This window comes from Phaethon lepturus, unplaced genomic scaffold (genome assembly GCF_000687285.1).
Source record: "Phaethon lepturus isolate BGI_N335 unplaced genomic scaffold, ASM68728v1 scaffold3427, whole genome shotgun sequence".
In the NCBI taxonomy this organism is placed as follows: Eukaryota; Metazoa; Chordata; class Aves; order Phaethontiformes; family Phaethontidae; genus Phaethon; species Phaethon lepturus.
In genome coordinates, this window is record NW_010553867.1 from 75,409 (window position 1) to 100,961 (window position 25,553).

General features: G+C 36.9%; 1 protein-coding gene across 1 annotated transcript in view; it reads right to left on the bottom strand.

Annotated features, from left to right (window-relative positions):
- The window catches only part of LOC104624309 (rho GTPase-activating protein 7-like), a gene marked incomplete at its 3' end in the record, with an annotated part of 67,945 nt that overhangs the window by 5,835 nt on the left and 36,557 nt on the right, over positions 1–25,553 (bottom strand). Inside the window, exons 2-3 of the mRNA XM_010291647.1 lie at positions 21,117–21,266; positions 18,324–18,464 (exon numbers count right to left, since the gene is read on the bottom strand). Coding sequence (XP_010289949.1) covers positions 18,324–18,464; positions 21,117–21,266 — 291 coding nt within the window. The remainder of the gene's footprint in view (positions 1–18,323; positions 18,465–21,116; positions 21,267–25,553) is intronic.

A 25,553-nucleotide genomic window follows, 5' to 3' on the forward strand; every position in this document is an offset into this window, starting at 1 on the left:
ACTTTACATCAGTCTAGCATACTCATTACAACGCGGTCATTAAAAGTAATACTAATAGTCAAAAGGAGACTTAACAGGGAAAGGGCATTTCTTGACAATATTATCACTGTGACTTAACAAAAAATGATTTAAAACTTAAACTGTATAAGTATGTGCTTACACTAATATCAAATAATGCTAAAACATGGTACTGAAAGCATAAAAGGTACGCTAACTGGAAGGGATCTTCTGCCTGTACAGTGATTAACTCTACCTACAGCATTTGCAAGAGATTAAGGAAGTTTAGAATTAGAAAACACACGCGTTACACAAGGATGGTAGTCTAAAAGAGCATGTTGACAGGCAGACACCCATGAAATGCTGCCTTGGAATTCGTGTACCCCAGCTTTCACTCCACCCAGTAGCCTGGACAGCAGCAGCAGGAGATCTGATCGGACTCACGTTCTGCAGGGCCCTGCAGCACAACTGCTGATGACCCTGAGTGATTAAGGGTCAAAAAACTCCAGCCTAAAGCAACCGTTGTATGAACTTTGGCACATTCTGAGTCGGCTCCTGCTGGTTTGTTGCCTTTGGCCCTTATCTTGCAGTTTAGCAAGGATTGTGAAATTCTGAATAAAGCTACAAGACAGATCGGGTCTGTCTCAGTGACTCAAGGTCTCGCTTTTCAAATGTTCTTGGTCTTCAAAATTCCTTTGGCAAATAATCTCATCTATCAGCTAAACATTTTCCAATAGGTGTGTCAAAGGACCCACAAAAAAAAAAAAAAGGGAAAAAAGAAAATTTTTCTATAAATATTGGGACGGGGAAACATTATCAGAGATTCTGTATGGTAGCACTGTGGAAAAACTACCTGCATTCTATGTGTGCACAAACTTCAGCCCATAATAGAGAAAACTCTGCTTTGAATCTAGTATTGTATGTTGTTTTCAGATGGATGAAGGGAAGAACTGCCTCAGAAGAGTACAAATGTCTTTGGAACATGAAAAGAAAAAGAGGAAAAGAAGCGGAGACACCCACTTTCAAAAGTACTTATAAGTCTAACCTCATTGACTCACAAATGTCTAAGTTGTCCACAAAAGAGGACTTTTCATATAAAGTCAATTAGACTTCTGAACGTTTTGTTGTGAATTTTGCTTCCAAGGCAGAACTTAGGCCTTTGGCAGAAATGATAAGTTCTTCTTCCTTAAAAGTTCAAGGAAGAGAACATATAACTCCTTGGGCCCCTTTTTTCTTGGCAATGTTTTTTCTGCCATTGAGGTAGCCTCAGTGCTGTAATGGAATACTTAATGAATTAAAGATTTTCAGTGATAGGTAATCATAAGTAGATATGTAAATAAAAAAGTGTGCAGAAGTCATAAAATAAAATATTAAGCTTGTCTATATTTCTTTGAAAGAGGCAACTCACTTCAAATAAGAAGAGTGCTCTCTATTCAGAAATGTAATGAGACCTGTGGCATCTTTCAGCTTACTTTGATATGTAAGCCAGATTCAGCTAAGTAGTCCTACCGCTTTTCTCCTGATCTTTACGTGCAAGAAGGTAGTTCCTACTTGTAGTGTGCATTTTAACATTCATTCTCCCTTCCCTCTCTCACTCCCTTTTTCTGAGCAATCAGGACCAAGTAATAAGATAATCATAGGAAGAATTTAATTATTCTGCCTTCCTGCTTCCTTAGCTGGGGTAATTCCTGGAGAATTTCTCATTCTAGCAAAGAGTTTTGGAAGAGCACTCAGATTCAGTTTTTCAGTGTCTATAATCAGATTACTGAATACATAAGCAAGGCACTACCAAGGCATTTTCAAAAGCAATGCAGCAGCGTAAAACTTAGTGAAAACTGTTCAGCTACAGAGTTAACACAAGCAGATATAGCAAAAGAGTTTTCCTTCCTGGAAATCATCTTAGTCCTGGAGGTCACATGAGATACAAATCACAATATTCAGTGGCACGTAGGGCTCTTGTATATGTTCAGCACAGCAGCTGTCTATTTCTGCCTTTAAACGTCTAAATGGTTTTAAAAAAATCTGTCCTTCTAGTAATTTTCAGAAATTATTAACTAGTGGCTTAATGAACAAAACAATTTTGGATAATTACAAGTCCTCCTGAAGTGCAGGATAGCTTCTAAGTACCCAGAATCTCAGAATTTTAAAAAATAAATCTCTATCTTTTCTTAACATGAAGTATATGTGCTCTGATTTTTCCCCCTTCTTACAATTTTTGTATTTCCAAGAGATTATCCACAGGATGTTCTAAACAATGTGAGAGACTCGTTAAAGATTTTTTCCTCTCCTAAGAATACAGGGGTCTCAAAACACTCCAAAATCCCTAAGCATGTTGAAACATCACTCAGTGATGGAAACAGAAAAACTGGTTCTTTCTTGAACTGCTTTTGTATTGGCAAAACAGCAAAACAAGAATTAGAAAAACTGCATGTGACTGGCTCCACAATGAGCCAACATAGCTCATTTTTAATGGTTTGGAAGGTGGATATAAAATTGGCTGTATCACTCTCTGTCATGTTTTTGCTATCTGCCTTATGCCTATCACCCCACTAATTCTCCAATGAGATACTGAATTGCTGAACTTTTTGTTCATTTAACATATCAACCAGATGAGTTTATTGTGAAAATAAACTCATTGCTCCTGTTCAGCTGAAAGGTTTATACTGAATTTCACTTTTTCTAGTTAAACCTGCCAACCGCATCAAATGCTGAATTTTAAGTATTGTTATCTTAAGGTTCCTTCAGGAACCTTTCAAGGAGATGTACCTTGGCCAATCATTTGAGGTGCTTTGAAACTCATCACATTTTAAAGAAATGGTGTATTTAATCTCACATTTATCTAATCTCACATTTACTCATCAATACTCATAAGCTGTGTTGAACACTCCTAAGGCTATCCTACAGCAATATAAAACATGCTGGACTGAGAGTTACAGCTTTGTCAAGAGAGTGGTAGCATTCTGCAGGATCATGGAGTACTGAGAGATTGAGTCTGTCACCTACTCCATTCCCTTCTCAGAAATGAAATCCTACTTTGTTTTCACATTGCAGTCTTCAGTCTCAGTGGACTGTAATTCCTCACCATCCGCCTCTTGTGTGGGGTTTTTGATCACCTATGGAAAACTACTGTGGAAGAATAAACTTCCCAGTTCAGTGCCATTCACATATGGACAATGTTGTCTTCTCAGAGTGGGAACCCAGAACTTCAGAATGACTGGAAGACCGAAGGATCTCCATGCTTTCCATCTCAAGCAGTACCCTGATTGCCTTCCTGTATTGTGCATGGCAATACATTAACTATTAATCTCTATGTAATGTGTACAGTATTATTTAATATACAATAATCATATTTCACTATTTATTCTGTTGTAGATTACAGGGAATACCTCAAGTACCATTATAGGTTGTACTCTTTTAAAATAAAGGTAGTACAAAAATACCATAAAGATGGTTCGGTAAAAGAAGGTACACAGAACAAAATTTCAGAGTGCAGTGCAAGCTATGTTTTAGGAAGTAAAACCAGGCAAATTTAAAAATTTGCTAATCTTTATGTTAGAACACAGGTAGGTTCAAAGCATGGTAGTTAATCTGAAGAAAATAAAAAATGGCAACACACCGGAATGTACAGTTTCTATTTATAGAAAGCCCAACAAACTAGAAGCCCATGCCATTCATTTAACAATTTACAACACCTTCATTGTATAGTACAGTGCAGAAAGTGGAAGGCTGTTTCATTTCTGTATTTCCAGACGCGTGTCATTTCCAACCCCATATTTAATAGTGTGTAACTGCCTGAAGGGGAGAGATCAGAATGTGTGGCATGTCTTACTGAGAGGAATTTTGTGCATTAAAAAACCCCAAACCAAGCTCTTTCAACTATTAAACAGAGAGCTAACCAGTTCCCTTGCTCCCACCATGGCTTTGAAGAGGAGCGGAGGAGGAGAAAAAGAAGAGGAGAAAAAGAAGAGGAGAAAAAGAAAGCACAAAGTGAGACATAGCAGAGAGTGAGAGACAGAGAGGGCAAGAGAGTGGGAGAAAGAGTGCAGGAACAAGAGAATTCCTTATGAGAGAGGTATATGTAAAGATCAAGAAGAAATGGTTTTCCATGATGTCACTCACAGCATGTCTGTGTCTGGAAAAGTGCTTGAAAAGGCAGACATGGATTTCTTCCATTCCAGTAATGCAAACTATTCATGCCACGTTTTCAAACCATGTTCCAGGAGTAAAGAATACTGTGTACAAGGCATGAAAGAAGATAATCTAGATATTTTTTCACTACCAACAAGCTGATTGGACCAGGCTGATAATTTAGGTCTTGTAATTTCCTCTTTACCCATTAGGACCCAGTTTTTCCAATTTTCTCCTACTTTGCAATCTGTTCACCCCATCCCTTCTTGCTTTTTTATTCTTCCATCTCTCACCCCCTTCAAGAAGCTGATGCAAGGGTTTTTTCTTCCTTCTTCATCTGCATGTTTCTACTTTCCTGTGCTCTCCATCTACTGGTAGAGAGATTAAACTGTTGTGGTCACGTTTCTAACTCAAATTCTGTGTCTTTGTCTCCTCATTCTGCGCTCCCTTACTTGTCTTGGACTCAAGCCTGAAATTCTTTCTTAGATAAAACACAGGAAATTCTCACCAAAAGGCATATTTACATATTACATCGTTTCTTTTCCGTTTAATACAGCTATTCTTTCTTGAGGCTTTGCATATTCCCTCTTCAGCTTAATGCACATTATTTCAGACATCACAAATCCCCAAAAAATCACTTAGGCGATAGCATGCTTAAAATAACCACAGCTGCAAGTGGAGACATGGATTCATGGAGGCTGAATTCAGTACTATCAAGACTGACAGCATAAATAACAATTATTAGTGATGTACTTGTCCCCCAAAGGCACTGGTCTTCAGCCCATGGTCTGGAAAACATCTAATACGTATGTTTGTTATAAATGCCAAGATTTCTTCTACCTTGTTCAAGTCACAGGTAGACATGTTATCCAGCTGCATATAAGAAGAGAAGGAATTCGGATACCTATAGGGATAGGCGAAGCTGTGGCTGCACAGCCATGCCAGTGATCTTTCTGGGACTGATCTGGTGAAAGACAGCCATGGACCGTGGGGAAGACAAGGTGTCTTTGGAGCTGGGTGGGTACAATGTGGTGTTAATAACTGTCCTGACTTTAATGCAAGCTGCAAATCCAGAATAAAAGTCAGGAAGGTGGAAATGTCAAAGAAAATAGAAGAAAAAGAGGAGAAAATTAAAAAGGAGAAAAAGAGAAAGATAAAAAAGAAAGAAGATACAAAAAAGAAAAAGGAAAAAGACAAAAAAAAGGAAAAAATAAAAAAGAAGAAACTGAAAAAAAAGACCACTTTGAAGATTCAGGAGTATAACTAAGCTAAAGTAGAGCATCATTTAAAAATCATTCTGCTCTTTCCTCTTTTATATACACAATTCTGCCAACGGGCATTCAAATTTCATAACATCTCAACCTGGGCCAAAGTCCCATCAAGCACCAAACTTTTGGATATGAATATTAGGAGATTAGTTGAAAACAGTTTTACAGTAAGTAACATTACTTTATAATAAATAGAACAATTCTAATCTTGTCAGAACATCATTTTTAATAGCAGTTTAAATAGCCACTAATAGTTACTATAACTTTGGAGATTAGCACTTCTCTTGAATTGTTGAGGGATAAGGTAAGGGTCTTGTGGCTATCAGTCCACAAGATGATTTTTCAATCTAATCTATGCTATTTAGTTTGACGGCTTCTCTCAGTGATCTAATTCCTAGCAAGACGTAATGAGCACTCACAGAGTCCGATAGAGAACAATGGATTTCTTCACAGAGCTTCAAACCCAAAGCTGAATTTGCCCTTGGCAAATTACAAGTTAACCAACAATTCAGCATCTAACAACACTTTATCCTAGATGAAAGTCTTGTGCAACACTGTTGGACTGAATGAAGTTGCAGCTTTTTGCCACCTATTGGTCTACTGGCAAAAAGTTCAAGTTTTTTCACAGCTTTAAAATCCCCCAGCCACATTTCCCAGAAAGTCTGCAACTTAGCTTTCTGCAGCAAGTCTCCAGCAGCTTTCTCCCTTTCCAACTCTGTGCAGCAAGGGGACCTACTGACATTTTCTGGAACCCTCTTTCCTTTGTTCTGGAGATTTTTGAGATATCTTGTTGAGTTATTACTGAACAGGATGGAAACGGTCAGAAATCTATGACTATTTCTGTTTCCATGGTGTTTATTAAAGGTTTTTACATAGAATATATTCAGCTCATTTCAACACAGTAAGATGCTCTTCAACACTATTTTAAGGACTTAAATCACTAAAAATCCTTATGCTAGTCTTCTGCATGTGGTGAAATTTATCCCCCACCATATCTTTCAATTGTTTCCTTTCAAAGAGACAGAATTCTAAAAATGGTGAGATGCACAGATGTAATAACTGATGCAATACATTGAGTACAATTTTAACAGGAGATTTCAGATTCCTTCTTTTCAACAGAGTTTCCTAGTAATGTTTGCGATTTATGACTTGCTCTGAAATGCACTATCAGGGATGAACAGAGAAGGCGTGTGTCACTAGGAGAAGTTACATTGAGATAAAGCTCTATGCAAGAGAAATAGCTTCCATGTAAGAGAAAGAGCCCATGTAGTAAGGGCTTCCATGTCCAGCTGTCTGTGGTTCAGAGCATGCCTATGGTTGTATTGGATCAATCTAGACTATTTTTGTTCCCCCAAGTCCTGCAATAGATTAAAGGATGTGTATAAAAACATGACAATGCCAATGGCAGCTATAGGGTATGCACATACTGCAATCCATAGGCCCAACAAACAAGGTTGGCAAACTGGGGCTCTTGACTCATGTGCAACGCCTGCATTAGGATTTCTTTACATGACTGTCGTTAGGACTGTAATGATAATGAGCAGAAGCTTCTATCTGTTTTTTTTTTTTTTTTATGGGTTAAAACCTTTTTCCCAAAAAATGTCCAAGCACTTTTTGAGACCAGTTTACTTTTACCTTTCAATATATCAATGAGTTCCACAGATTTAACCTTTAAAAAAAGATTGTCCTTTGTTTTTAAGAAGTGGTAAGTGATTACTCCCTATCTACCTCACCTATACCAATCATCACCATCTGCAGCGATCTCCTTTGCAAGTGTTGACTCATACCAAAACTAATGCAACCCCATTCAGCTGTATATACCTCTGCATTATAGCAATTTAAAGAACAAAAAGAATTCCATTAATAAAACTGCTTAGTGAACTTTGGTTTTCTCCAGGGAAAATAAACTCTTTACGCTGTTGACATTAAGACTGAGTTTACATTTTTTTCAGCAATTTTCCCCTCCCAGGCTTCTAACTGACAGAGATTTAAAAATTTTGGCTATCTTTGTTAATGCATTCAATAACAATTCTGAGATGGATTATGGGATTCGAGTTCTTAAATGCAGAGATGCACTATATAGATTATATGCTGACAGAGAAAATTTACAAAGTTTTTTTTTTAAAAAACCCACAATGATATAAATGTCATGTAAGCTTTTTTTGGCAGGTGCTGAAAAAGAGTTAAAATTTCATACTGACATACAGTTAAACATATTTAAGTAACTTCAAGAAAAAAAGGGGAAACTTGGTAAGGATTCAACTCAGTCCATATGGAAGAGCACAGAAGAGCGACTTGCACTAAACTTATCAGGCAATAAAACTGAAGAACAAATGGGAACATTTCACGTAGCGTGTGACATTCAGATCATATTGCCGTGGAAATCAAAGCCCAACAAGCTCTCAAAAATTCAGACTCAACCAGCTTCATATCAGAGTTAAGTTAAAAAAAGATATTGATAACTTGTCATTCTATCAAACCTACCACTTCTGAACAGTTAGAGAAACTGAGTCTTCTCCTACTGATTTCTTATGAAAGAAACATTTATTTATGAAGAACAACAGTTTTAGATAAGCTTTAATAGTTTTTAAAAAAGTGTAAATGCACCAAACTTTACACAAAGTTGAATTTTGCTTGCTTCCTTCACAGGTTTATACCTAATAAAACAGGCTGGATCCCTGTCATCAACATTGCTAATCTGCTAAATCAGCCTATGGCTGATAAAACTGAATATTCAACATAGTGTCAATGTAAAATTTAGCCCATCTAAAATTTGTTATTTGTTATGTTTTGCAAGTCTAGGCTCTTTGTTTTGTACTAAGGAAATTTCAACTCTTCCGCAGATCTCCCATTTCTGCACGAATTATTCACATTGATAATGTCCACCCATTGTTTCTACCACCATAATAGTTAAGGTAACCCTTTAACCTAATGGTTAAAGGGTTATTCTAAAAATAGCTTTTAGAAGAAATAAGTCATTCATTTCTAATTTTCACCTGGGAGGTGCTAGCAAATCAGACAGTACGTGCATATCCATAAACTACTTGAGGAAGACAAGTCACCTGGCAGTATGACATCATGAGAGGCCTCTATTTGATTGAAAGGAGTGCAAATAATTATAAAGGTTATTTTATCCATGGATAATAGATAAACCAACTTTTTTTGTCAGTTGTAATCACTTGAAAATCGATGTCTGCATCAATGTCTTCTTTTCTTTCGCAAAACAGACAACAGTTTGGGAACAATATGCTAGTCAATAGGTGACTTTTTACAAATATTTACTTACACTTCTCTTTTCAGTCAAAGCATCTGGTTATCAAAATCAAAATGTCTAATTTCTAAATATTAACAACTAAAACTGATTTATTTATGCATACCAATCTTTTTGTTAGGTATTATACAAAACAGTCATTCCCCAAAACCCAAGTCAGTAATCTATCACATGAATCTTCATTAATACCTGTTTTCAAATAGCAAGGATCGAACTATGTTATTCAGAATATGAACCTAGGGTAACAAATGTTTTTTCCAATACTTAAGCTGTGTTATTTATTTAATTTTGCATGAAAAACAATATTCCTCATTAAAAAAATACTGGTACATTTACCTAAAAGTAATATTAAAACTCCATAAGTTTTCTTAGAATTTTTTTGCTAATGTCTACCTGTTTGTAGAATGAGCCTCAGCTGTTGCCTAGACAATCCTGGGATTCATAGCAGTAAGTCAGAAATAGAAACGTAAGTCAGTGGTGTGGGTTTTTTTGGCTATCATTATTTCTGAAAAAGTACTAAAATCCAAAAGAAATGTTCTGAGTAATTTATTCTTTATTACCTGTATGTTTTTCTAGAACATCTCTATTTAAGCTAAATAGAAAACGTCCTTTTTTTTTTTTTCCAGTTTCACAGTAATTAAGAGTGTCATCCTGAACTTGTTCTTATTCCGGCTCTTATGATATTCCTGTATTCCAGACACCTTCTTCACTGAAATTCAGCCTATCATCATTTTCATGCAGAAGCTTGACACATTTTTTAGACCACAGTAGTTGGCAGGACTGAAGTCACAATGTTATCTTACTGGTCCATTGGGGCAGTCAAATAATCGACACATAGAACTGAGTCTCTTGACTTTTGTAAGATGGGACACCAGCAATTCTTCTAGGCATCACACACTCATTTGTAACTGGAGGACATATGACTCTCATTTATGTTATGAGCCTGAATGCAAACTCAGGCTGCCCTGTGGTATGTCTACATAACGATTACTTAGTAATTAATGCAGCATGAGTCACCTCTTTGAATACAGTCATAGTAGGCGTAAGGAAAATTTCCTGATGCTTGGGAAAGGTCACTTATGGTTTTTCTGTCTGTATTTAAGATGCCAGGCGTAATGGTATTGGGAAGAAGTATTCTGACTCCTTGTGGTAATTCATTCTGATCATTAAAACCTTTAGCTTTGACACAAGGCCTTAATTCTGCAAAAAACATATCCACATACCCATGCATGTGACAATTCTGACATGCACGGTCTTACTGATTTAAACAGATTAACTTGTGTAAAAAAATGCATTTAACTGATTGCAGAATGAAGTTTAAAGAAACAAACTAAACTGAGGCTGAAATTTTAAATTGTACGACCTCGTATGATTCACATGATTGATGTTCATATGATTTGTTCTTAGACAACCTGGAAAGCTCCTTTTCTCTGCATCTGCTTGTGATCATTTGACAACAACATAAATTATTTCCTGCTATTAACCCTTGAGGATTTAAATTTAAGCTACAGAGAAGGATATTGGTTCTGAGAGCAACACAATAAAATTCCTCCAGTCATAGATTTCAGTTTCCATTTGTCACACATAGATATGGCAGTACTAATAAATGCAGTGCTGATGTGCAAGAACATAACAGATTTGTTTCCAAGTGTCAGTAAATCTGACTTGCAGTGAAGAAATAGTAGTGCAAAGCATGGATTGCCCCTCCTTTCTGACAGGCTTGGGAAATGTCTTGCCCAAGCCCAGTTGCAAACAGGATGTCAGAGAGCCCAGATTGCAGTTTTTAGATTCCCTACCACAGTTACACTGTGGTCTACACAGTGACCAGAAATGATAATTCCTTCAGCTTTTTTAGCTATGCAGGAAAGATGCAAGATGTGTTCACAGGTCTGAGCTGATCTTGAAGAAGTTTGACCTCTTAGCCTGTTATAGGCAGCCATAACCATAACACATTAGGCTGTAACACATTTAAGCATGATGCCTTTAAATATAAATACACCCCTGCTCACATTTTTCTACTGAACTACTTGAATATTGACAACTTCAGGTACGATTATTAGCTTCACGTGAATTTTTCTTACAGAGAAGAAGTTGTTTCCTATTCTCAAACACAAGAGGCTTGAATAAAGTGAGAAAAATGAAAACCACTTTGGATTTTGCAAAACAAACAGAGATTATCTTCCAGGGAGGCTGTGCAACATGCAGTATTTTTGCCTCTTAGTTGGGTCCACTTGAAGGAATAAGCAACATGCCAGGAGGAACCATAGCACTCTAATATAATGGTCTTAATGCTCTCGAATGCACATGCCTCCTATGGCAGTACACATGCAGTTCTAACATTACATTGTGTCGGTAGTTGTATAGCTGGCTGAAAATGGGATATGATTTTTATGAATATCACCACTTAATGTACAAATAACTTATTGCATGTGTGAATACAAAATGAGGAGTTCCTAATGTGAAACTTACAGTTCAAGTGATTGATCTAAAAATCTTCCAAACATCTTAAATCCATTAAGAGCTGAATTTTTCCTCCATTATTGTAAAATGAATTCTTTTTATGACTAAGTGAAAATTTTTTTAACCTTTCCAAAAGTATCCCCATCCACTACAATTTCCATTAAAACTTCATTCCATTCCAACAGAAAATGTAAAAATGTCAACCTTTAGTTTATCGTATCTTGTAGGTATGTGGAATGCATCTGTACAAGAGGAAAAGCTTTTTTTTTTTTGGGGGGGGGTAAAGATGAGAAGTCTGTATGCTAGATTATGAAATGTTTTAATCGGCATGACTGCCTGACGCGGTGCGTGCCTGATGTCCCTGCCCAGCGCCCTTCATTTACAAGAGCGAGGCAGCAGATGGCAGCATACGGTGAAAAGATGTACTTAACGTTGGCAATAGTACGATTAGCAATCTTACTGCTGAAGGAGTCATAAACTTTTGCTTCCCATTACAAAAAACGGTTATCATACATAACCAGGCCAATACAGTGTTGAAGACAGTGTCAGCAACTCTACAGAAAGGAGGAAGACATGAGAAAAAAACTGTATAGAAGCATAGCTGCTGTAAACGGGTTGTAAGAAGAGACAGAAATGTAGACATACATCTCGATGTCTTGGAAATACTCAGAAGTCTTCATGCTGAGCACCGCAAGCTGGGTATTTAGAGTCCCAACATGGTGTTGGGATCAAACTTGGAAACAAAAGTGGACAACCTAGTACATGTATTTCCTGGGTCATACTGCAGCTATATAAAATGGCAAACCTTTTATTGTACCGTGAATGTCCATACACTTTGGTCGCGCAGGAATCAATACTGAGAGACAGAAAAAGAGAGAGAGGGAGATTGTCCCTGACCAGTGCAGCACTGTCAAAGGTGCCATAACTGGATTCAGTGGTTTGGGTTCAAATTCTAGGAGTAGCTTACTCTCATTGCATAAAAAGTGCTCACTTTTAAGATTTATGGTGCTTAATAAACTTCGTAGAACAAAAAGCACTTCTGCCATTTGCCGTTTGATGCTTATTTCATTTGAGAAAAAAAAAATACACTTGGTATTAACATAGGAAGTTATACTTGAAACAGGATACAGATTCCTTTGGGAAACAAGCCAGAGTCAAAGGTGGGTTCATGTAAGAAACACAGCATAACCCTTCTGTTATCTACTACATGGTCGGCAAATGTAGCTTCATGGTAACTTATATGTTGAAAAAAATCTTTTTCTAGGGTGAAAATACAGGCTGTTAGAATTCAAATGAAAATGTGATTGTGTTAAAATTTGCTTTTGTAATTAATTGTCTTACCCTGTCTCCTAAAACACTTTTTAACATACATATGAAAAGCAATATTAACTTAATCAACACAGTCAGATTCTGAAGTATTTTTTCATCTTCTATTTGTAAAAATTCTGAAGTTTCAAAGAAACCATATTTTACTTAATGTTGCATGATACGAGTCTTTCTCTCTAATGCTTACCAGACTAACCTCCAGTTTTTCCTGAATGAGTAAAATAAGAATTCAAGGAATACAACACTATCAGCAAAATTTAGAAAAGTGCTGATAAAAAAGATATGAGGACTTCAATAAATAAATAAGTAAATATAAAATGAAGGTGTGATTGAACAAGACCAAAATTTATCACCTTTTGTGTGGCATGACCCACTGTGAAAAATTTGTTTGCACAAATTCATTGACATATTCTGTGTGTGTTCACACACCTCATAGTTCATTGAATTTACTATAAAGCATAATGCAGTGGGAAATGTAAACATTTCAAACAGTTGCTGCCCTGATAATTCTTTTTGAATATTTAGTTCTGAAATTAAGGTTTTCTTGTACTTTTCACTTCATTTACTAAGTAAAAAAACAGTGTAGTAAAGTAGCGAGAAACTTGAACGCTATTTCTTAGTCTACAAATCTATAAATTATTCTTCACAGAATGATTTGGCTTTCTCTAAACAGCTGAAATTTTAAAATAGACTATGAATCAAAAACATATGTGAAAGGCTAAATTATTTCAGTACTTACAAATGTACAGTTTTCAAAACTGTAATCTAAATAATACAGCCTTTTGTCCCACTCCAGTAACAAGATTTGTGAAAGTGAACTCCTGAGTTCCTCCAGGGCTTCACTGAAATCAGTAGCTGCACCTGAATCCCATTCTAGTGTGCAGCCAGACTAGGTAACTTGGTACTTGCAGGCATAATTGGTGCCTAAAACCACATTGAGAAATGAATGCATTTTAAATGAGTCATTACAGCTTATCTGAAAAACAATCTTCTCCTAGATACCAGCTATTCCAGTGATAATAGATTTCTGATTACCTTTGCACAGTGTGATTAAGGCTAATTTGGACACTCTTGAAGCAAGAGGGGTAGGATTGCCAAGAAAAGCAGTAGAAAAAAATCATGACTGTTTTTTTTTCACCTGAACAGAAAAAAAGATAGGCTTTGTGGAGCAGGTGTTCAAGGACAAAAATTTGGCCACAACTTTCAGGCCTTAGTTGCTATTGTCCTTTAGCCAATTTTTTATATTTAGGAAAAAAAAACCCAGTGATAATTGACCAAGCTTTTCTTAACTAGCTAACTTTTAACTGCGTGCTGGAGAAGGCTATTGCAACTTATCGTTTGTTATTAAAATGTATTTTGAATTCTGTAGCAACACATTGTTTTTATAATAATCAAGCCAAATTTAAATATCAATCTGGTCTTCATTGTTGAACACTATTGTAAGTGTCCAGATGTGTAGCATTAGTTTGTAGAAGGCAAGGGCATATAGGATATTTACATTCCTTGCTTTCCAAATCCAAACCAGACACTCCCATTTTCCAGTGTTTCTCATGACCATTGGGGCAAAAGCCTGTTGCTTTCAATTTTTTTAAGCTGATTTCAACTCCCATGTGATTAATGTTTGCCAAGTATATATATTCGAGTATTAATATTAAAAAATCATTGTCTATTTTGGAGACTGCTGAATAAAAACCCAGAACATAGAGATGTGTTAATTATAGAAGCATGAACATTCTTTACTCTGTAAACATCAGTAATGTAAAGATGCCAAAATAATTTCTTACTATCCAATCCTAAATTATGTGGAAATTACAATCACGTGAATCCTTATTTCACAAGGATTGTCCATTTGTGCACCTTGCCAAACATGTACATTTTGAGTTAGTTGTTATACTGTGGACTAAACACTCTGTTGATCCCATTATGCTCTTTTATCCTGATCATGACATATAATGGTGGCAGATTTCTAAATCGAGGATGAAGGTTATTCAACTGTATACTTCTTACGAGCCCCAAATACCATGTACATCTGTATATCAAAGGCTTTTATGCTGCACCCTGCAGAATCATAGAAAAACCTCTCTATAGAAACGCCTTTCAGTAATGCTTGGTGGAGAATTGTGTTCTTCCTTGTCAGGCCTATATTCAGCAAGGAGTACTCTGTGCACGTATGCACGCATGTGTATGTTTGTATATGTGTGTACTGTACACAGGCATTCACACTGACAAGAACGGCTTTGACTATCCATAAGGGAATTTTTATGAAATGTTAAATAACTTGTTTATGTAACTACACTCCCCTAATTTTCTTTAAAATAATATCTACTATTAATTTGCAAAGAAAATTATAACTGATATTGAATTTTAAATAAAATTCTGAATATCTCTGCTACTGGAAAGCTTGTTTAACATTTCATAAAATCTGCCCATGAAAATTTAAAATGTCCTACTCTTCAATAGACCAATGAGTGAATCATTTCCACCAGGATTGTCAAACCAAATTTTGCTTATAGATATTCCAGCACATTGTGACATTGTTAGAAATTTTATTTTGTTTTAAACACGTATAAAAGCTGAATTAACATGAATGGACATAGTTTGTCTATACACAAGTTTCCTATCTCTAAGATAAGATCTTGTGTAGTTAGTATCTTTTCCAAGTTCTTTATCAGGGACTAGGTTTGAACCCATATGTCTGTGCTTTATTATTCCACATCCCCCCCTAAGCAAGCACATGATGACTTATTTTAATTGTCCAGTCTGCTTTTGATGCAGTCAACAGTTTGCTACAGGTTTGTTTTTTTCTTTTTTAAATACCACATATCATTCCATAATGTAACTAATTGCAGTTGTACTCTTGTTTACATATTACTAATAAACATGACAAAATAAGTTGTCCTTGGAGGCTAAGCAGCTGGAATCCTTGAAAATCTGCAGTTGCACACACCAAAAAGGGAAGAAAAATCTTTGAAACTGTCCATTACCATTAAAAAAGTAACTTGCTGAATTTCCAGTGCAGAATAAACCTTTTCCTACACCAGCTACTCTGACAAAAAAATAGAAACTACAACAACAGTCTCCCTTACAGATAGAAAAACACACTTTGAGGATTTGTATGAGTGATCTGTGATTTGTATGAGTTGGACCTGTTGGAGAGGGTCCAGACGAAGGACACCTAAATGATCAGAGGGATGGAACACCTCTCCAATGAGGACAGACTGAGAGAGTTGGGGTTGTTCAACCTGGAGAAGAAAAGGCTCCAGGGAGACCTGTTTGCAACCTTCCAGTATTAAAGGGGGCCTATAAGAAAGATGGGGACTTTGTAGCAGGGCCTGTAGTGATAGGACAAGGGGTAATGGCTTTAAACTAAAAGAGGCAGATTTCAACTAGATATAAGGAAGAAATTTTTCCCAATGAGAGTGGTGAAACACTGGCAGTGGTTGCCTGGAAATGTTGAAGGTCAGACTGGACAGGGCTTTGAGCAACCTGATCTGGTTGAAGATGTCCCTGCTCACTGCAGGGGGGTTGGACTAGATGACCTTTAAAGGTCCCTTCCAACCTAAATTGTTCGATGATTCTGTGATCTCTACATGGAACCAATCTATACAGAGACAGTCCCGATGTCTGTTCTGGGCAGTGTTTCAACAAGATGCCACTCAATATACACTTTTTGAAAATTCATCCTGAGTAGAGCCCAATGCTAAACATGATGAGAAGAATACGGGAACTTCTTTTCTACTGGTATGGGATGGTGGTCAAGCACCTAGCAGCAAACTACCTGGCCATGAAGACTAGATGAACAATAGATCTAGAGATACACAAGGGTGAGAATTAATGGTGATTTTCTCCTAGTGTATTCCAAGAAAACTTATGCTTTCAAATAAAGCTTGATTGCAGGTAGGGAGGCAGCTGAAGTTTTGAACAGTTGAAGCCACCGTGCATGTTAGCACCTGAGGATCAGGAAGGTACACAGTCAAAGCAATTGGAAAGCCCAAAGCCAAAATGAATAGATCATATTTGAGAGGATCTTGTTTTTCCCAGTTTGCAAGAGATCTACACTCGACCAAAAATGATCCACAGTTTTGTACTTATCAAACCTACTATGTGATAAAAATGAAAATATGGTCTTTCTCTAAATGCACTTACTAAAAAGACCCCATCCCCAAATCCCACTATAGAGTGTGGTAAGTTGCAGCATGCAAAACTTTAGGAATGAGAGTTGAGTTTGGAGGAAATTTAACTTCACTTATGAAAAAGGTTAACAACAGGGGACTTTGGATTGTAGCTCTAGAACCCACATATCAACAGACACTTTTTGAATATTCAGTTACTCTACAACGTAAAAAACCAAAAGGATCTCTCCAAAATCATATACATTAAAGACCATATAATGAAAAAATATTTGCAGATATGTTCAGTATGATATAGCCATCACAGCAAAAGTCAAATAAATACTTATAAAGGTGAATTAACACATAATATCTAACTGTAAAGGAAGTGACCCACACTTCTGTAAAGCTAAGTGTTAAGAGTTCCCCACATATTAGTAGAGAAACCTAAGTTTAGAAGGGATGTTTAACACCTTAGAAAGCGTCTATGTCTCAGGATCTGGCAAAATAAGATATCACCTTCTAGCCTAACTTACGTACTTACTTGAGAATTTGTGCTGCACTGTATACAATGACAGAGTGCAGAGCTCTTTATTTGCTATAGTTATGCACTGATGATAAATTACAAGTGAATTTATTTTTGTACAAGCGAACAATCCTAAACGTAAATGTTTATTAGAACTTTTGTTACTGCCTCAATCGAAGGCATCAGTTAACTTTCTATTATTGCGGAGTGCAGTAAATGACAGTTGGCCTCTATTTTACTTTTTATAAACTTGTTATAAACTTATATATTTATGCTAACCACACTTTAAATTTTAATATTTTATCTCAGATTTTCTGCTGGTCTGATTAGCAGTAGCAGTTGACTTCGTGAACAGATGGAGAGGGAATTATACTAAGTCTTTTCAACCTGGGCGAAGTTTAGAAGAGCCTAGATTCGTCTGCTTCTTGAGGGAGTGGAAACAGCAAGTGAAAGAGGGAACAGCAAGTATGTCAGGAGTTTCTAGGACATCCAAGCTTTTCTGCACATGCTGATGGCTGAAGCATTATGAGGAAGGATTCTTTAGTAGATGGACAACGACAAAAGAAAGGATCATGCTGCTGATAACTGCATGTATCTATGAATGGATACAGAAGGAAGCTCTCTTCCATATCTGAGCTCTTAGGTCTGACCTTCCTCACCACCTAGTGTGCATTGGTACCTGCAGGAAAGGGTTGGTCTGCTCAGAGGCTTCCCTCCAATCCTCAGCGTACGAAACTGCCTGCCAAATTTGTCCTTAGAATGACATTCTCCCTTCAGTAGGGTAGTACCTCTGTTTGCAGTACACAACAGCTTAGCCTCTCAAGAGGACTAGAGTGACTTGGTTTGGACATCGTAAATCAGGCTACATGATTCAACTGTCTTTTTCTCTGGCTACATCCTCCATGAGATTTAGGAAATGTTCCAAGCAATATTATTTTACAAAACCCTATCTTCCAAAGTAAAATGGAATAGCTCCTTTAATTTATTTTCTCACATAAAAACGTAGCTTATTATAATCATCAGCTGATAATAGGGTGTTTCTAAATGTGAAACTTCTGGGATTCTTTGCCACTCAAATGGCAACCTTGAGACAACCTACATTATTAGTCCTTTTTTTTTTTAGTGTCACACACACATACTGTTGTACAATCCATGTCATGAATAGTATAAAATATCTGTATTTCACTTCCAACCCGATACCAGGAGTAAAGTTAAGAAAGTAAAAACTTTGTACTCACCCCAGCTTTTGGTTTAGCTCCAGAGCTGGCTACTGAGCAGGGAAATGACAAGTCAGGAGCATGGGTGTTAGGAGACAAGTTTGTTTGCGAGTGACTTATTGAAGCAACATCCACTCCACTTTCAGAACCAGATTCAACATCCTATTAAAAAAAAAAAAGATGTTTCAAGTCTCTTTAGTAAATGTGAATATGAAATAAAAATCTAGTTCTTCTAAATAATGGAAGTATTTATACAGGCTCACTCAAATATATACGCTTAATTGTCTGTGTAAGAGCAATTCCCCTTATTCCTTTCCATTACCTACACATTCACTTGCTGTACTTTTCAACGTGGTGGTTTGCATTAGCTGCTGTTCTGAAATTATAAATCACCACTAACATCAAAGCTGTAATTCCCCTAAATGTTAGAGTGCAAGGTAAGAAAACATCAGTTTGGGGTTGCAGAAATCTGACATTTTTGTCTGCTGTTCAGTATTTCCTGTGTGCTCCCACCTTCTGTCCCTGGCAGCGGTGCAAGCTCAGTGAACATCTGTAAACCATTACACAGCTGAAATGACATCACCATCCAGCAGTTTATACAATTCAGAGGTACAGCTCCCTAGATTTTTGGACTCAGCAGACACTTATCAGCCAAATGCTATTTCTGGTTAAATTGTTCTTATTTTTAATGACACTGATTACATTCCTTTTTTTGAGAATAAAAAGAAGAAATATAGCATGTTTTATTTTTGAGGAAGTAAAAATATAGCACATGCTTGATTTACTGCATAGGGCGAGGGCAGGGGATTATATTGCTTGCAGATAAATTGTGACACATATCTGGCAAAAAGCTGGCTGCGTGTAGAACCAGCCATATACTGTCAGGATTATTAGCCGAGCTGCAGCCTGCGTGAATACAGCTACGTAGTATACTGAAAAAATCCTGAACTATTAACCCCGGCCAACTCCATGCAGACAAAGCCTCAGTTTCCTAATACCAAGTTTCTAGAATAGGTGAAATACGGGGCAGAGGCATCTCAGGGGTTCTGCTCCTGAACTCGAAAGAAATGGCAACCCTTTGATTCATTACCTCCAGTTAAGCCTCTGGTCTGCCCAACTGAAGCTGCCGATTAGACAGGTACCTCTACACCACGTACAAAAGTCTGCTGTTTTCTGAAAAAGCTTAGAAATCAGTGACAAAGCTGCACTTAGGACCATGCATTTGAGTCACATATTTCCTACCAGTGAGTCCTGTGCAATGTGAAGCACTGGGAAAGCAGCAGAGCCATGGAAATGCCTCTGTAGAAGTCAGCTTGGGTACAGCTGCTCTTAGAAGCTCCTGCTTAGCAGAACCATGCTGCCACAGCGCAGAACCGTGCTCCCTGCCTCATTACCCATCTTTCTGCATGGCGTTCAAATACTTCGTTACTATAAAATCAATATGAGACTGAACACAATGCACAAGAGCCCTGAAAACCAAATCTTTTAACCTTCTGATTCATAATACTCAAAGGCTCAAAAACTCTTAGAAAATCAGTGTGTGTGTGTGTGTGTGTGTGTATATATAGCATATATATCATGTTTGATGCAAGCTGTCTTTCTGGAGGGCTGCTTTGCAGCATGGAAACAGGTAGCACCTCTCCTTATCGTGCAGGCTTACTTATACAGATCGCCCCAACTCCCTTTATTGCTGTAAGAAATTAGCTAAAATGCTGGCGCTCATGGACGAGATATGGAGAACAGATGTTAACATCGTATTTCAGCTTTCCTCTCCCATCAGTGCTCAAGGACATACTGTGAAAACACTGACATCCGGGGGAAAATGTTTAGCTATTAAAAGTGAAATTATGTTGCGTCCTTTAAAAATGACATATTATATAATCTTCAGCTGCCCAAACCCACAGAAAGTTAAATACAGCTTTTCTCACCTACACACCTACAGACCACTCACTTAACTGTACGGCAATAATTGTCTGGCTTTAATAAGAAAACCCCCTCGTTATTTAAAAGAAATTACCACTAGCAAAAACACACAACCTGAACGTTATCCTAGAGATCTTCTAGAGATGTTGGGGCAGTGTTTCTCAGGTTTCTTAAATTGAAAACCAGCTGCAGCACATATGGGTGAAATTAACAGGAAGCCTGCACCAGAACACCTTGGGTCAGCCATTTCATGTTCTTCACAGTTACATGTGTAAACATTTTTCAGAAAAAAAGAACGCATCAATCATGTTTGTGGGCTGTCTAGTCTCCCTTTATACTCTCAGCGAGGAATTACCTCATTTAAATAAATCAAATAATTAAAGAGGTTTAAGTAATTAAAATTCTGCCCAGAATCTTATTTTGAAAGACAGGGGATTTTATACACGTGTCTCTGCCAAAAATCTTATGGGCCCTCCCACTAGCAGAAAAACAAGACCTGTAGCTCAGACTTACTTTCAGTTCTGACTATTTAATGTCAAATGACAGATACACACATGCCCTGAGACTGGTGTGATCCTGACTCCGTGCTGACTCTGCATTTACAGCGAGTGGTAATGAGAGGGCCAGACATTTTCTGAATCTTCTTGATCTCCTTTTTTTCCATCTGGGATCCTCTCTCATGAAATGCTGCCAAAAGGAAATAACGGATGCCACTACTACTGCCTTCAAAACATACATATATACAAACAAAAATACATGACAAATTCTTTGCAAAGAGAGCTTTAGTTCTGAAGCCAAGGACCTAATGAATGTGAGGACTAAAAAAAAAAAAAAAAGTGAGGCAAACCCAGATTCTTAGAATAATAAGAAAGATTAAGCAAACTGGCTTACAGGTATATGCCGTCGTTTGTATGTTGGGGTGCTGGATGGGGAAGAGCCTGCACTGAGAGCATTTTCAATATCCTGATCAAGCTGGTCCAGTTTCATAATTAACAGCACCATTGAATCCAGTCGTGATCGGTCCCGATCTTCTGTTATTTCCTAAGGAACAGAACACACAATTGCTAAATCTGAAACGGCAGTACTTGGAAAGAATAAACTCAAATTAAGAAAGCTCTGTTTCTTAATTTGGCATGAAAGTACATTAATAAAAAGCAGAAAAATATATATTTTTTTAAAAAATACTTTTTTGAGTAATCAACTCACTGAGCATTGACTTACTGCAGGGAAAACAATTTATGTTAATATTTACTATACATCCATTATAGCAATTACATTTTTAAAAAAACACAGTTGTTTGGTACAAATGCATCATTACCATTTCCTTGATACACATACTCTCTAAAGAGCTAGTGATTCTAAAAACTTCCTCCAAATATTCCCCCCAGATTAATTAATTTAATTGTACAAATACAAATGATGAAGGTTAAGGTATGACTGAAATGGGAGAGAAGGAAGTTCAAAGAAACCATTTTCCAGCTGAGGACTTTTCCCTGTGGAACTCATCAGCCTAACTGTGTTTTGTCATAGTTATGGTCAATTCTTGGCAGAGAATTTCTGTCCTGGTTGGAAATTCTTGATATACATGAGATACATTAACATTACAGTAAATACAGCATTGTAGATCCTCTGACCGGAAAGAGGGAAGGGTGAGGGGTATTTACATCACAACTTAAACAGCTAGTTTATGCAGTTTATTTCCCTATACTCCATTTGTACCAAATGGAGACAGAGAAGATCTTTGAAAGAGCAACTCAAAGCAAGATGAGTTAGATGGACTAAATAATGCTCTCAAGGAATTTCTCCTTCTCTTTCCCCTTTATATAGAGAGTTTATGCAAGTTAGCCAACTAGCCGGCCTCAAAATTGAGGACCATGAAGACCCCCACCGGTTCCTGTATGGATTTTCAAAACAGGAAGTTAGAAAATAGGAAGTTCCATTAACTCACTTAAAATAATATTTTTATAAATCCTTCTCAAGAAATGGAAACAAAGATATTTATAATTACTTCGTTGTGTCTAATAAGTAGGTAATATAAATGCCCAAATCAGCCTTTTTTGATGGCCATTAAACTGTTTTTCAGGCTACACAGTGTCTTCTCTAGTTAGTTAGGATTCTATTAGTGTTTTTTTTACATACTGCTTCAAAGAAGTTGCAAAACATGAATTAAATGATTCCTGCTAGAATTAAAGGAACTGTAGAGATAAAATAGTCATATAAAACATGGTCTACATGGTCTTTACATGAAGACAGAGGTGACTGAAGGTTAGTTAAGTAAATCTTAGAAAAACAGAGTTATGAACAACATTCATAGCAAAGGCCAAATCCAGGAAAACTGTGTATTTAGTGTTTTTATTACAACATGATACTGTGGATTGGTTTGCTGAAAAAGCTAATGAATTCACAGGACCTCCTGATGAACCTGAACTGAGTTTAGAACGACTCTGAGAGAACATTATCTCAAAACAACATAGCAATCAGTGAAATGGGTTAAATTTCACTTTCTTCCAAACAAAAAACACAGTGTCCCAAATGATTCCCTGAAACTTCATGCATCTTCATTTTAACTGAAGTTAAACTGATGTCTGAAGTTTGCAAATGTCAGAACAGTTATTTAATCTAATCCGCATGGGTGCAGAGAGCCCAATGGAGTAAATGCAGGTCTGCTAACAAAGGAGACGTGACCTCCTTTGTGGCATGGGCCTATGTTTGCCATGGTGGGTGAGATGGTAGCCAGTTTACCCATGCCTCCCACACAGTGCCTTAACTGTGTATTCATTTATATTAGTTTTGATTGGAAATATAAAACTGAAAAGGCTAATCAACCTAAAATTACACTTGATTTAAAACCCAAAAGTTTATTGCCACACCACAACAACATGGGTTGGGTTTTTTCAGACTAGAGAGATAACAGGCATTTTACATGAAGACAAAAAAAAAAATCTGGACTTTTCCCCCAAGCAAATTGTTTGACTTACTCTGCCAAAAAAATATAAGTTTGCTCTGCATGTAGCACATTGAGAATGATGGAGAAGAATCTGCTGAAATGAAGGGGTGGTAAAATACTGTTTAAAGTGATACTCGGGCTTGACACAACGGGCTGAGTTTGCAGGCAAACACCTCTTTCAGAAAACAATATTATCAGTATGGAGTTTAGCTATTCTGTTCAGAAGTCCTAGCAATGGTTTGTGGTTCTGACTGCTGTTTACATCAACCTTGTCATGAGTCTAAGTAGAGTTTCTATTTTCACAATTTATTGAGTAATATCACAATAACCTTCTGTTTGCCTGAGGCACTATTAAATTACGTACATGAAAGCCCAAGCATTATACAAAAAATTTAACATGTACAAATAAAAAAACCTAATCTTGCATTGGAAATTCAATACAACACACTACATAAATATTATTATAAGATTAATTTATGTTTAGACAGTTTTAGCCTTGATATTATCTAATAAATTTCCAAGAGCTTTATAGCCTATTTATCTTTTTTGTATCTCCCTTCTGAGATTTTATTACCAAAATGTGATATAATCTAAAGCCAGCAATATATTAGCAATTCATTTGTTTTCTTTTGAAAACACAGTATTTCCTTCGCACCCAGGCTCTCAGATTTTTCCCCACTGATAGCTACTTACCTTGCAAATTAGTACACAATATTATAAATTACATTTATAGATTTATTTACTAAAATCCTACCTTTACCATTATGAAGTCAAAACTCAGGCATTAGAAAGTGCCTGGTCAAAGATTGCCCTTACAGCCTTAATTTCTGCTTTTAGGCATTTGCATGGAGTGATTCAGGAATGTATCACAAGCATATAGAGTAGGTCAAATTTGAGATGTTACTTGTCTGGAGATTTTATTTTTAACATGTCTCCACAGAAAGAGGAAATACTTTAGGTCATGAACTGGAAAAACCAATATTTATTTTAATTTTTATCCTCACTGGTGTGATAAAGGAGCTAGTTAAATTCAAATATATTCATATGTTTAGAACAGAAAGCATAGTAACCATTCCCAGAATGATGGTTAAATTACTCCTAAATTAAGTATTAAAACCCCAAAGTTAAGGTCATATTAAAAGAAATCCAAACATCTTTACAAGGAAAACTGTTCACAAGCCCTATTGCTATCATCATCAAACAATGCTACCAAAATGAAAGCATTTTTAAGAACATGGTTGCAGATGAGATCCAGCCCCTTCTTTAGACACTTTTGTCATTTTGGAGCTTATACTGTTATTGAAAATAACAACACTATTTTTTTCTCTAGCTACTCCTATGTCTTCAAGTGCTTGTTTGTCTTTTTACTACCAAGCTGCTTTGTGCCTACATTTACAAATGGAGGTTGCTTATTAACACGACATCCCTATAGCACTCTGCATGGAGAGCACCTGGCAATTTTGGAATATACCGTTCTTTGTGCTTAATGCCATATTTTTGATTTTGAACATTTGGCAGATGACAACAAACACTGTACAAAGGCACTGTCAAAAGTATTTCTAAAAGATACCTCTCCGCCCCCCCTCCTTTTTTTTTTTTTTTAGGTTGACACTTTTATACCCATATTGTCAAAATGTTATGATGATTTTAACCTACTCTGAAATAAAAGAAACCAGTCAAGGAGTACAACACCAGTTAAGTTTGGATTTAATAGAGCCATTTTGGTTTATCAGGGCAGGGCAAAACAGTTGAAGCAGTTACCCTTCTCTTCCTCTCTCTTAAACCTTTTATTTCTCTAAATGTATTTTTCACCCTCTCCTGTAGCCACTGCTTTATGTCACACACACACATTTCTTCCTATTATAGCCCCTTTTCCCACATAACTCTCTCAGCTGAGTAGAGCTGAAACAAACGGTACTTTTTGAAAAGAGGTATGTACTTCTAAGAGTAAAACCTATTTTTATTTTCATAGCAAAAATTTTGTACAGAAGTAGTTAGTATACAAAACTAACTTTGTGCTCGCTCTCAATACCGTCAGGGGGTTGAATCCCTCCCACCTTCCCTGTAAGGGCTCCCTTTCAAAGCATCTGCTGGTTTCCAGACCAGAGCAGACACCCCCATTAGTGCCAGTGGGGTCCCCTGTGGTTAAGAAGGGAAGAGGACATCCTGCTCCAAGCAGCCCTCTGTTAGGGCCATCAGGGCACCACCAGCCTTGGTGGTGACATTCCTGCATCAAGATGCCCATAATTTCTTTGAAAAGGAGACCTTGGTTTTTAGAGGCAAGCCTATTGCACAGCTGGCAAGGTGAGCTAAATTATCCACAAAAGAAAGGGATCTTTTATGGAAAGAGTTGGCTGAGTTTTGTCTGGTATTCTTGATCT